This window comes from Dermacentor albipictus, chromosome 1, assembly GCF_038994185.2.
Source record: "Dermacentor albipictus isolate Rhodes 1998 colony chromosome 1, USDA_Dalb.pri_finalv2, whole genome shotgun sequence".
Classification (NCBI taxonomy): Eukaryota; Metazoa; Arthropoda; class Arachnida; order Ixodida; family Ixodidae; genus Dermacentor; species Dermacentor albipictus.
The window spans coordinates 44,671,042-44,685,391 of NC_091821.1; the positions used below are offsets into that span (position 1 = coordinate 44,671,042).

At 48.0% G+C, this 14,350-nt stretch overlaps 1 protein-coding gene across 7 annotated transcripts in view; it reads right to left on the reverse strand.

Annotated features, from left to right (window-relative positions):
* The window catches only part of raw, a 276,295-nt gene that overhangs the window by 66,667 nt on the left and 195,278 nt on the right, over positions 1–14,350 (reverse strand). For 3 of the 7 annotated variants that reach the window (XM_065437367.1, XM_065437352.1, XM_065437360.1), the window contains exon 2: positions 4,937–5,016. The exons of the other annotated variants lie outside the window; for them this stretch is intronic. In XM_065437367.1, coding sequence (XP_065293439.1) covers positions 4,937–5,016 — 80 coding nt within the window. The remainder of the gene's footprint in view (positions 1–4,936; positions 5,017–14,350) is intronic. 7 annotated transcript variants of the gene reach the window in all.

The window sequence follows — 14,350 nt, forward strand, 5'->3', positions numbered from 1 at the left end:
GATGTCCACGATCGAGATGGCTGCGTTTCCCGTTCAGTAACGGTATACCCTGCTTGTTGCATGCCGGGGGATCAAGAGCATGTATAGCGTACCTCAGGAGCGCGCGTCTCCGCCACAGTGCGTGATCCCGCAAGTTATACTTCGCACGACGCCGCGGTCTTGCATATTTGAGAAGCGAGAGAAGAAAGACGGGGCTGGAGGTGGGACGCCGAGAGGGGTCGGGGGGAAGCACTCATCACGGCAGTGCTCGCAATCGGAAAACGCGCCACCTGCTATACGCTCGTCTGGATGTGCGCCGCCTGATTGCTCGCTTGATGGGAAACGGACGCAATATTGGCCTCGAGCTCCACCACTGGAAAAGCTGGCGCCACCGTCGGCGTGACGTGCTAGGAGGGATCACGTGGACATAGCGGCCGCGTCGGCTGCTTCGGGCGCGCCGAAGCGAGCTGAAAACGAGCTTAAATTCCCTCGTACGCTGCGGTTTTCATTTAGTGGCGAAATTTTCACGCTTCGAGTGTCTCCTTTACAACGCTTGAAAGCACTACAATAGGTAGTGGCTGCCTTTGAAGGCGCGCGACATGGTAGGCTACTGCTCGGTGCCGCAGGGCCGGACGCACGTAACGGAGGCCGATGTCAGCCTTATTCGCACGTAGCCGCAGGACAAGAAGCTGTGTGAAGCTTGGCTCGCGAAACATAAAACCGGCGAACAGTCATCGGCTACAACTCGGGTATGCAGCAAGCACAGACGCAATGAAGATTTCTGCTACGGCGCCCGGTCTGCGATGTTCTGGAAACGCGCACTGAGACGCTCGCCCGAGTCCGCTGCCCGACTAATGTCATAACGGTTTAGTCTATGAACTTGTCGATACTATAGATACTGGCAAGTTCAGTGGAGTGGAAAGGCAGCGGTAAGAAGCACATTTAAAGAAAGCATGGCATATGGTCATGTTTGTGTTATGAATTAATGCACTGGATTACAAAAAAGGAGCAGCGGGAAATTGCACGCTGAGAACGCCGATAAACATACAGTGCGACGCAACTCGAGAAATAGTATTGAAAGGTCAAAGAATTTAGAAGAAAAAAAGATTGAATCGTCGCGACGGCACATCACAGTCCCGTAGGCGTCGAAGTCTCTACAATGAAATTATTTTTGAACAGCTCTGATCGCGCCCATGCAACAATGGTTGCTTGTATACTGTCAAATGCTCATATTCTGCGGCCTTAAGCTCACGGCACGGTGCGAAAACGCGCGCGCGCAGAAAGCGAAACAGTGCGCGGACAAGCATGCAGACACGCGCGCAGTCGGTCGCTGCGAATCTGCGCGATCGCTGCATTGAGGCTTCATTCTATTACGCTCCATTTAGTTATACAAACACTATAAGAACATATTTCACATAGTTTGCTCTCAGCGTTTGCCCACCTTTCACGCAAGAAGCTGGTTCGGGAGACTCCATCGCGGCGACCGCGCGCAGTGGCGTTCACTGTACGTATTCGGTAAAGAGATAGCGGCTGTAAACGATTGTGTGCTTTCAGTTTGCCCAAGATTATTATTTAGACAGTAAGAAACTTCTCTCGTTTCGAAAGTACTTACAGAAATGTCCGGGAGAGCTCGCGCGTGGTGTTTTCAGTGAGCGCTGACAGCAAAACCTATGAGGAGCGCGCCACGTGATCCCTCATACTACGCCAGCGAGGCGCGTCCGATAGAGGGCGACTCCGTAACTCCTCGCCGCCAATAGGCTTATAGAGCACGTGGTCCACCGCGTTCGAACCGGTCCGCGAGCGCTGTAGCTACGCTTCTCGTCCTTCGACGTTGTCATGTGGCTCGACCGCGGGGCGGCACCAGCGACGTTATATATATATATATATATATATATATATATATATATATATATATATATATATATATATATATATATATGTGTGTGTGTGTGTGTGTGTGTGTGTGTGTGTGTGTGTGTGTGTGTGTGTGTGTGTGTGGTGTGTGTGTATGTATATATTTGCCTAGTTTGTGCTTTCGCAGTTCGGCCGAGTTCCCGCGTGACCAGGGTGAGATCGGCGTGAAAGTCGCCATGAATTCCACGCGGGGACACGCATGCGTCCACGAAAAGCCACACAGAGATTCAGTATAGGTCGCTCGTGACTCGCACGGGATGGATTAACATAAGCGGACTGGCCGAATAAAAGAAACGCCATCGAGACGAGAATGAAACAGCAGCGACGTCGAAGTCTCTTCAGCGCCGAAAGACAAATCCGCAGGTGTTCTTGCACTAGAGGACGCTATATGGAAATGAAGCGCAGCATTTATGCTCTGGCGTTCTTAACAAACAAGAACGACTCGTCCATGGTTATATTTCCTTTTAATTGACTAAATCCCTCCATGTAAACATTTACTCTCCGGCCTCGAGTTCATGCCCGGCTGTCTCCCACCTCCCATCTTTTCTCCTTCAGCAGCCCATGAAGTTGGCCAGTGCCGACCACCTCAATATACTTTGTTGTCAAGTGTCGTAGACATGAAACACACCGCGGTATATCGCTCATAATCCGTGCAGGATCGAAACAATACAAAGAGGGAAGAAAGCGTGAATTTTTCAACAGTGGTTGAACAAGGCAAGGCTCAGCATGGATCTCTTGGAAGCTTCGAGTCATCGTATACTCAAGGGGACTTGTCGTCTTAGTCTCCTCGTCGAAACGCTGGCTCGTGGCTTCTAAGATCCCAATCTGGGGCTTTTCTTGCTCAACCGCGGTTGATAAATTATCCGCGCATGGTCCCAGGCTATGCGGTCGCGCCTCCTGCCTGCATGCCGACAATTTCGTAAACGCGCCCTTCTGTGCGCACGTTGCGCGGATGTTGATGCAGCGTTTCTGCGGCAGCCGAAATGCTGCAGTGTTTGGGTCAAATCACGATTTTGCCCCAACCTATGTCGTCGGGCTTATTGCAGCGTATAGAGCGAGAAAACACGGTAGCGACTGACTGCCATGACGTTTTTCGGTTGAGATATAGATCTGAGCCGGCCGCCCACGTGCATACTTGCAAACGCACGTCCGAACAACTGGCGTTCCGAAACGAAAACAAACAGCTGTGCCGCGAGGAGAGCGTTCGCCCGTCAGGCCGATGTATTCTGAGCGCGCGTTGGGAAGCGGGTCTTCGTTCGTCATTTTTAAAGCCCCTTCGGTGTCGATCATTTTTGAGGTGACAAGGGGGCAGAACAGCTCCAATTTACGGCCGCGTTGGTCAGGCAACCGAACAGGCTGAAGCCATGCTCCTCAGTCTCGCAACCTTTGCGAGACTGAGGTGCAAGTGCCGTTACATAGATCGGTTAGAGATGAAAATGCAGTTTCGGATGAGCTATAGCAACACGTTGGGTCCCCGGAGGTCACCGTCGCCGATTTCACACTGCCTTCTGCAGAGCGTTGCTCACCCAGCGTACTCGGCAAGCACACATTGAAGAGAACGACAGGGACTTCGAGGCTCCGAGCAGTCCTTGGCTGTGAGCTGAATGGTAAGGGAACTGCGTGATCACATGCCTGATGCGGCTCGCATCCGCCAGTTACTTGTCCTGCTGCTGTTTGATTGCCTGCTTGACGACGACGTTCAATTAGCGAGAGAGATATAGATAGATAGACAGAAGGAAAATAATATTCACATGACGGCTCGAGATCTGTTAAGAGAAAGGTAATGGGAAATCCTATACGAAGACGAAAAAGACGTTGAAGATATTGTGTGCCACGGTAAAACACCCTTTTCAAGCCTTTTTTGTTGTTGAGCAGTAGTTCGCAGCCCGTACATTTGAAGTACACCAAAGTGACACCGATACAGATTAGATACGCAGTGTGTTGCTTGAGGCACGTACGTCATGTATTGTTATGTGTATTGATTTATGGGCATGGGGGTGTCGCTTTGGTTCGTTTTCAAACTTATTACCGGGAATAAAATTGCTTTTTTTTCATTATCATCATAATCATGACTAATCATTATCGTCATCATCATCATCATTATAATTATTATTGGCTAGAATAGAAAAAAACTTCTTTGCTGCAAAAATTATAAGGACGCTCGTACTAATGCAGAATGTGAAAGAAAGTGATTGCGCTCCAATTCGCAAAACACAACAATGGCTTGTAAGAACAGATAGAAAGTCAGACATTATTAGGTAATTTCAGGCAAAGTTATTTTCAGCGATTTTTCGGCCATCATGGGTTTAAGTGAAAACAAACAAACAAACAAACAAACACAAATTTGGGCGTGTAGGCGGTTGCGTAAAAATAAGTTTCCCACATTATTTGAGCCATCTGAAAAATTCCCCCCGTCCAGATAGCCAGGTATCAGTTTTCTTTCTTTTTTTTTGAGAAGACAGCTGACTGTTCAAATGCAGCTTTCTTCAAATATTCAGGTACATATTAAACAATAAGAAAGTAATGTGTGTAAAATTTTTAGTGGCTAGAATAAAGTGAGAAATCTACTTTCAAGAATCCGTCAACTTGTAGCAAATTTTTTCCCCCGCTCAAATCTATGCTGGTCGAAGGGGGCGAAAAAGAAGAAAAAAATGCTGGACCACTCCGCGTGGAACGGCCATATTTTGAATATGTTAAGGACGCTGACCGATAAGGGACTGTTTTCAAACAGATTAAAAACTCTGCGATTAAGCTCTTCTTTTGTTTTGCTGTTTAATAACAGCCGACAGAATGGGTACGTAGGCTACACTAGAGCCGGCTATTCCGAGATACCGTTAAGAAATTGAAACTACCTATTTATTTATGAACACGCACACACGTACCACAAACAGGCAAACACACTAAATCTAAAAAAAAAGTAAAGAATGAAAAAACTCGGCGCCGTTCGACTCTGTGGAGAAGGATGACCAGCGAAGCTGTGTACGTGGGCCCCTCAATGGGCGAACAGCACCTCCGCCGCGGGTCGGCCCGGTGTTGCACTTACTTCGGTATGGGCCCACGAATGAAAAATTGCTGGTCTACGCGCGGACGCGATCCACCAGATCCTAGCCATAGACAGCTTCGCTGTAAAAAGAGAAGTAAATGTAAACGAAACTAAAAGTGAAGCTACCCAGAAGAAGATTTCCGTAAGCACCCGCGTTAAGTTCATGCCCGCTGTGTTATAAAAAAAACGCTATTTGTCATACCCGGACACATGAATATGTCATCATTCAAGTAGTCCTAAGGGCACATTCACACCGGCGACTTGAGGAGGTCGCGCGACCATTTGCGACTCGCAATCAAAAAGCGACCGAAGGCGACTGATGTTCACACCGGCAAGCCCGGCTGTGCGCGACCCGCAAGTCGCAATCCCGGAGATTATCGTTCTCAGCGAGAACTCTCGGAATCTACGCGGAATTTGAATGCGACGCCGGAGGAGGCCGGATGTAGACACACGAAAGATCACTTCCGGTGCGCCGCTGATTGGTTTATCAGTTTTGCGACCACGGTCGCGCGACTGAAAAATCGCGCAGAGAGCGACTCGCCCAAAATGGTCGCTTTTCGAGAAAGGCGACCGTTTGCGACCATTTGCGACTGGTCGCAAAGCGACCAACTAGGTCGCGCGACCACTGTCAGTCGCCGGTGAGAATGAGAGTGTTAACACTCACAGTAGAGTTCTCAAGAACCTACAAATTCTATCGTATATATTAGGTTGCCGTCCACAAGGGAATTCAGTGGGGCTTTCAAAGCAATTTATCTATAAGGGTCGTTATTCTCGGGCGATCACTTCCGAAGATAGCTTCACTTTGGCGAGGTTTCGCGGGACTGGCCAATGAACGCGTCGAAGTAACGGCGACTGACGGCGCTCTCGGCAATGTGCGAAGATAGCGACCTTGGCGTAGCGCAACGCGTAAAACGCTGTCGGCCGTACATACGCGGACGCGTCCGGTGCTGAGTCTCGCAAATTCTCGCAAAAGTGAACTATCTCCGAAAGTGATCACCCGAGAACACCGGCCCTGGTTAGAGGCATGGCAATGAGCCAATTACTTCCGTTAAGGAAAAGTCACGCTTACTTTTTTTAATCTGTCATATATATGTATGAAGCCTAGCTCCAAACGTGACGTTTGTTGGTGCAAAAGAAAAATTGCGCACGTCTTGTGTGAATGCCCTTGTTTCCTAGCCATAAGAAAACAGCACTCTGAGCCACGCTCGACAAACTCGACGACCGTCCCCTTAGTGAAAACTGAATTTCTGAACCCTGGTCCAAGCCCATCGCTAACTATTACCTCAAACTCTTGCCTTTGCTTCGAGTTGTTGACAAATTCGACTTCGCCCTGCCATCAGCTAGCCGCCTGATTAGCTCAGATGGTAGAGCGAGTGCCCCGGAAAGGCGGTGGTCCCGGATTCGAGACTCCTACCAGGACCAATTTCTTTTTTTTTCATCTGCGAGGCTTTTCTTTCGAGGAACCCGTATGGGTTTCCTTTGTAGCAAATACTACGAACGGGTGGATGTCTGATTTTCCCTTTATTAACTATAGAGTGGTTGATCACTTCGATACAGGGTTGCTTTACGGACGGATGAAAACGTACGAGCTGAGATGCCACGTTGAAGTTATCGCACCAGCTTTTCATGACCGAGTGCGCTCAAGGCGACATACTATATATGGCATAAGGAAAAGCATTAGTTACACTGGTTAACCTCCCTGCCTTTAATCTATTATATTATCTCTATCTTTTTTTTTTTATCTAGCCTAGCCAGCGACGCACCGGTAAAAGCCTTCGGATTTCCTTCGTGTCCGAGCGAAATGTCGAGCCGGTGGTTCGAGTAGTTCGCCTCAGTTGCTGTTTCTCGTCGTTCCTTCGCTCCATCTTTCTCCGAGCCGCAATGGGAAAGCCCTTCGCGCGTCATTTACGCGCATCGCGGTTAACCTTGTGAATGGACCAACGAGGGATGCCGTTATTGCCTTCTTTTTTTCTGCGAAGTGGAGATCCCGCCGAGAGTTGTATGGCGGCGATATAATGACACGTTTTGTCGGCGGGTCGCAACACCGCGGCGTATAGAAGCTATGTAGCGTGCAGCACAACCGCCGGCGCGATCACGCCCCGGATAAACAAGTTTCTTTTTTTCTTTCTTTCCCCCCGCCTTCATTTTTTGTTCTGTTTATTTTCCTTTTTCGAGCGTCCGCGCTGTTTTGCCCCGGAGTGCGCGGCCGGTGTAATAGGCGAGCAACCAACGCATGCCATCGGTAGCGCTTTTGGACGAAGCCGGGCCCCCGGTGGAGGCATAGAAATTCCTCGCGCGGTTATCAGGCCGTGGCATCTGTCGGCTGTTTTCTGCGCGCTGCAGCAGGCGTATGTATAGACGGCAGCGCGCTGTATGCTGCCGTGTTATAGCGTGCGGTGCCGCTCGCCTGCAGCTCAATCACCACACAATGGGGTGGCCCATTGTCACGCTAGTCGAGCTAAATACCCCGGAACCACGCCGACACGGGGCCAGCATTCCGCCACTTTCGGTCGCATATTGCTGCGGCAACAGGCGCACGCGTTCTTGCACGCAAACGTGGGGGGCTGCGCGACGCCGTACGGAAGCCAGCACCTCAGAAAAAAAAAAAAGAGCCACGTTGCGCTATTCCTGCGTTTGTAGTATGGATATGCTAACAATGCACGTTTCTTTTTTTTTTTTCGTCCATACAGAATATTAAGAAACGCACATGGCAGATAGCACAATTCCAACAATTGAACTGGAATGCTCTTTAAGAGGCAGGCATTACATGCACGAGAAACCAAGCTGCGCAATGACAAATTAACAAAATTTATCACTGGAAGTTTTCTAATGGTTACCTTGTGGTACATATTGCAATCTGCGAATTGTAGCCGGCGAGCGTGTAACGAATCATGAGGATGGATTCTGAGCTATGCGTCCTTCAAGCTTGAAGTAAAAGTACCCTGTTATTCCGCCGATACGTTTTTGTTTTTAAAGAAAACGCGTGCAGTGCATTGAAGCACAGATAAGTGGAACGCCAATGCATTTCATCGAGCACTTGGGACGTTAATATCTCGAAAACTGCTGCCACCTTGATAATTCCTTCCAAGTAGACACGCTTTGGGTTCTCACTAGTTACAAATAGTAAATCGCAACGTGTGCCGTAAATTAATTGAGTAAAAACTTAAATAGTTAAATTCTGTTAAATAGTCGATTGCGCATTTGTGTTTCTCGTGCAAGTAATGTCCACCTCTTTGAGTGATCCAGATCAGGGATTAGTAATGCGCTATCTGATGTACGTGATTAAAAAAAAAGTTATCTCTGCAGTCTAATAAATAAATAAATAAATAAATAAATAAATAAATAAATAAATAAATAAATAAATAAATAAATAAAACACCCTGTGTCCCTTTGTAGTGTTTTCTCATAGTATAACTGCAACAACATCCGGATTATGCACGAGTTCCAGGCCGCCCGCTACCGGTCTATATGGCCAGCTACGAGCGAGTACTGGGGTGGAAGGCAGGCCACGTGAGTCCAATTAAAATGCGTGATTTGCATCATAGTTTTTTTCTTCTTCACAAGCTCGTCGTTCACGGAGTGTTCGATGACGGCCTGCAAAACGCTGCTAGGATATCAAAATAACTTGCCGCGTTACCAACGTCTGGCAAACAATATAGACTGCTTTAGAATAAGGGCCCCCACACACCGTGGTTGCTCAGTGGCTATGGTGTTGAGCTGCTGAGCACGAGGTCGCGGCATCGAACCCCGGCCAAGGCGGCCGCATTTCGATGGAGGCGAAATGCGAAAACACCCGTGTGCTTAGATTTAGGTGCACGTTAAAGAACCCCAGGTGGTCCAAATTTCCGGAGCCCTCCACTACGGCGTGCCTCATAATCAGAAAGCGGTTTTGGCACGTAAAACCCCATAATTTAGAATAAGGGCCCCCAAAGGCAGGGGGCTTCTATTACCGTCTCGTCACAGCGCATGCGACGAACCCAAACCGTATCTTTGGGTTTTCGCACGCCCCTAACGCTAAATTTCAAAAATAGTATGGGTGCCCCAAACCTGCTTTGCGTCGTCCCAACATCGCCGCGAACACACCAAAAACGCGTCAACGCCTCCTGACTGAAAACAACAAAGTTTCAGGTATACTCTTCATCCTGTAAAATATTGCGGATTGCATTATCTCATGTTCTTTGTTTTTTTTCTCTGGCATTACGTTTTAATTTTCCTTCGGTGTGCAGGAAAGGCGCTGCAATCGCGTGACGCTAACGCTAATCGGGAACCCAATTCTAAAGCACTCTCCCGGTAGGGCAGAACGCGAACGCAAAGAGGTCGCTCGTTGGGGCACCCTGAGCTCTATACATAGAGCCCTATTCTGAACCTTCCTAATGTATATGTAAATCCGCAAGGTGGACTCGTCCCATCGGTCTCCCGTAGTCCGCGCAGTGATGGATGTGGATGCTAACCTTGCGGGCATTAGACATCATCCTAATTCGAGAGACTCGCGTCTACTTACTCGTGAAGACAATAAACGAAGAAGACGAACGAGACTAAACGCCACACAGTATGGCGACCGACGCATAGCTTCATAGAGTATAGTGACCTAGAGTTACTGTATATGCTACCACAGGTAGACATGCTACCTGCGGTAGCATATACAGTAACTTTATAGTGACCAAGCCGCACGCGCGCGGATGCAAGCGCGCGTTGCTGCCCTCGAAGGTGCGCGAACACGTTGAGAAACAGCAGCCGACTGCAGACACGCCTCGGCGCGCAACTTTTTTGGATTTCGCACGGGCGACGGTCTTTTCATTGCGCGCGACTCCGCTCGCCTCTGGCGAAAGGCGGGAAAGCCGGGCCGCCGATATCGACCCATCTCACAAGCTCGCGGCACAAACAACGTGCCAAGAAGATCCGCTTTCCGCAGTCACGTGGACAGCCATTACGTTAATGGGCCCCCGACCGCGCCGCAGACAGTTTAGCAGCCGAGCGCGGCGCAGCAAAGTACGAAAGAGTGGGGAAAAAAAAGAAGAGAGATGAAACAACTTGCCGCTCCGAACAGCGTCAACGGCGACGCACGACTGTAGGCATGTCGCGGGCGTTCGCGATGCACATCATGTCCGGCCGGGAACTTCCGCACTGATGCGCGCGCTGTCGCTGGCGTTTTATTCATTTATCGGAGCGTATACGCGCGACGATTTCCGTACGCCCGCCGTAGTTCGAGGTCTGCAATATTCACGCGCTGCCGTCCTGTTTCGCTGCACCGCTTTGCATTCGCAACTTCGCTATAAGTTCGAGATTATCGCCATGCCGTCATAATTCACAGCGTCCCTAACGCATATACAATGGTGCATGCACAGTGAACGCAGCATACGTACCTGTATTCGTTACTCATTGTGCCCTGTTGCCTAGACGCCACAGAATTCGCGGCGCCTTCGGTATACATTTTTGTAGCGCTTTATACGCTGTATTTTATTTATACCCTTTTTCACAACTGTACAGTTCCTTTGCCCCGAAAGCATTGGCGTGTTGAACTCCGTGCGGCAAATTTAACTTATCAATTTATATAGTATATACCTTCTTTTCGCGGACGGATACCCGCCGTCGTTGCTCAGTGGCTATGGTGTTAGGCTGCTGAGCACGAGGTCGCGGGATCGAATCCCGGCCACGGCGGCCGCATTTCGATGGGGGCGAAAACACCCGTGTACTTAGATTCAGGTACACGTTAAAGAACCCCAGGTGGTCGAAATTTCCGGAGTCCTCCACTACGGCGTGCCTCATAATCAGAAAGTGGTTTTGGCACGTGAAACCCCATAATTTTTTTTTTCGCGGACGTTTATTAACATTGAGAAGGTCCAGCCTATGTTCTTTTAAAGCGCAGCTGCTCTTGCACTCTAAACACGGTTGCACTCTTTTGGGTGCACATTTGCCACACAGCGATAATCGTCATTGGTCTTGCTTGCGTTTACTTTCTCGAAAACGCCGCGCCCGCTACTTTCCTGTCGGCAATGCTATGCCACGCTGATAACGCGCATGCCGTTCGTTACCGGGAAGTACCGGGCTCGCAGCGTTAAACAAAGGAAATGCGGACGAGAGAGATGACGTTTGTTGCGGTGGGGCAAGACACGATACAAAAGGTGTAAACTTTAGAGTGTAGGCACCCGTTTCTGCGGCGAGCGTCGGCGTTCCCCGTGTAACCGAGCGAACGAGCACAGCGAAAGATGAGAGCGAAAGCAGCACGCAGCGTGGGATGAAAAAAAAAAAAAAACACTCTGAGAGCGAAGTGGTGCGGGAAGAGAAGCGGAGGAGGAGGGTATGGCGAAAGACCGCGAAGAAAAAGCATAGTCGGTCGGCGGCGGCTTCGGTGAATCAATCGCGCCCACGCGTTACCCACGCGCTGGCTCTCGCGCTCTGCAGATTAGCGAGGCAGTCGCACCGCACTCTGCTCCTTTTTTTCAACGTGCCGCACGAGACCGATTGTCCACGCCAGCTGATATATCGGGAAATGAGAAGACGTGTTGAGCGGCGCTCAAATTTCGCACTAGGGAGCGTCGTAATCGTCGGCGAATGTTTCGTCTTTCCTTTTTTACAGCGTAAGCTGTTGTGGGCTCATTCCAATAGCAATTTCGGTTGGCGATGGTGACCGCCGCCTCAGCCGCCGGTGTCCGGTGTCTGTAGCAGCTATCGCAGGGAATGGGGAAAAAAAATACCCAGTTCCCACCAGGATCGAACGCAGGCCCGCTGCGTGGGAGTAAGCTTGTCTACCACTTCGCCATGCCAGCGCTTTTTCTTTTCTTTCTTTCATGGTATTCGATACAGTAGCAATGGACCCGACATTCACCAGTTGTGCATAGTCCGAGAATAGAGAGCACAATGAAAGTCACACAGAGAAAAGGAAACGTTCATACTGGGGGTAGAAATGTTGGTTTCACTTTAGAAGGGTGGTAGGGATAGGCACCTCACCAAAGTGGGGTACCAGTCCGGTTGTGTATCAAGTCCATCATAAACCTGTTTTAGATGTAGTGTCATTTGGATGAAATGAACCCTGTACTACCATCCCAGTTTCATTCTCTGATCATTGTATGGTTATCGCAAACATTGGTGAGAAATCTGTAACTAATTTCCGACCACTGTGGGTACTCTGGAAACTTAACTCTGAGCTCCCAGATGATCAGGAATTCATTAATCGCGTGCGCATGGCCCTAACAACTTCCCTTGGGAACTCTTTAAACAAGAGGTTCGTACAGTGGCTATAGACATTGGATCGCTGAAAGCATTCTATATAAAGAATGAAGAAAAAATACTTCTTAAGAGCCTATACAAGCTTTATGAGATGGAATGCGAAATGCCAGACACTTACATTGTTGACATAGAAAATCTTAAATGTGAGTTACAAAAGTATGATGCACTGCGTTACAGAGGTGCGTGAGTTCGATCTCGAAATAAGCGTGCTCTGTAGTCTGTGCAGCCAACACGTCAAGCTTTAATTGACGAGCGCCGTCACTCTATTTCCAAAGTAATTCCGGAAATGTACTCCGAAGGTAGTCTTCTAACAAATACGAATGACATCATTTCTAAGTTCGAAACTTACTACAGTGTGTTGTTTAGTGCCCGTCCCTACGATCGCGATGTAAATGTCTTAGAGAGTTTTGTGTCTCTTGTTAAAGTTTTACAGGATGATGACTGTGCATTCATCAGTGATACCCTTACAATACACAAAATTGAGCTGCCTCTGTCGAAAACACCCCGCCCTGATAGATTTTCCTGTGAATTTTACTAAGCTTTCAAATCAATTATCGGTCCCATATTATTGGTCATTTTTATTACAAGTTTAGAGGTAGACGCCCTTCCGCAATCTTTTTGAAAAACCCACACAGTTTTAATTACCAAAAGTTCAGATAAGGAGAAACTGCGTTCTATTGAAAGCTACCGATCAATCACATTGCCGAACGTGGGTTACAACATTTTTGCAATAGTTTTATCAAATAGAGTGCAATTGGCGATGTCAATTCCCATCATGAGACGTGTGGAATTAGGGGTCTATCCCATTCAAACCAAGATACATATCGCCCGTACACTTCTTCAATACTGTTACGGTTCCACTGAGCAGCTTGCAATGCTCCAGGTAGACCTTGCTAAAGCTTTTGATCGTGTCAGTGACTCCTATTTATTTTCTCTTCTGGAGCATGCCAATGTTGGCACCGTTGTGCTTAAAGGCGTTAAGCTTTGCTATACCGGTTGTACTACTCGTTTAATTATTAATGGCCAACTCTCTGAACCCGTTTCCATTTGCTCTTTAGTAAAACAAGGAAGCCCGATGTCCCCATTACTATTCGCACTTTATAAGGAACCGCTATGCTTAAGCGTAATTCAGTCGAGTTACATCCATGGCTTCAATATACTAGGTAATTAAGTAAAAATCTTAGCGTATGCAGATGATTTAGCGTTCTTCTGCACAAATAAGTCCAGCGTTGAAAAGGTATACCTTTTCAACACTGGACTGAATTTGTGAGCGTGTCAGGAGCACGAATGAACTCCTCAAAAAGTTTAGGCTTATGGTTTGGCTTATGGTGCTATACACCAGAAACGTTTGCAGGCGTTAAGTGGACCGGTGTCCCGCCAAAGTATCTTGGCGTGCCGCTAGACGCATATAAATTAAACGCACACTATTGGAAAGAACGAGTTAAGGCCCTGCAAAGTTACGCCCAGACATTCGTTCCACAACGACTTTCTATTTTTGGTAAAGCCGAAGCCTGCAATAAGTTCTTGGCAACAAAAATTTACTATGAATTGCAAGTTATTCATTGTGCCAGGCTCTACGTCCAACGCTTTCACCGAATATTTGCAACCTTCGTATATAGTCTTCAACTTTTGAGCCCATGAGGCGAGACAATATTTTCAGGCCCGTTAGTGAAGGTGGGCTTAGTACATCTTTATGTGCGGCAAATAGCGTCTCGTTTCTTCTGTTTTCGCGATACATAGCATCCTATAATTCAGTCAATCATGCAAGTCGCACTTGTTAATGCGTTACCTGATTTAATTGTTTCTTCGAATTTTTCTTCGCGTTTATGCTTGTGGGGGTTCGTGCAAGAAGTTTACTTGGCGGTTCGTTTTCTGACAGTTCGGTTTTCCACTGTATCCTTGTACTTTGTGTCGCGTAAAACGTTATACAAAGATGTATTGTCCATGCTGTTTCCGCTTCCATTTTACCTATCACTATAGATTCAATGGCCAGGTCACAATGTACTAAAGCGAGTTCGTGAAATGCATATATCCCCTTGGTGCAAAACATTCTTTTATAAACTTCATAGCGAAACCATACCGGTAAAAACATGGCTACAGAAAAAGGGTATCTTTGTCTCTTCTGTTAACTGTCGCCTTTGTGACGTGCCAGATAGGATGGAACATTGTTTTATTAGCTGCACCGAC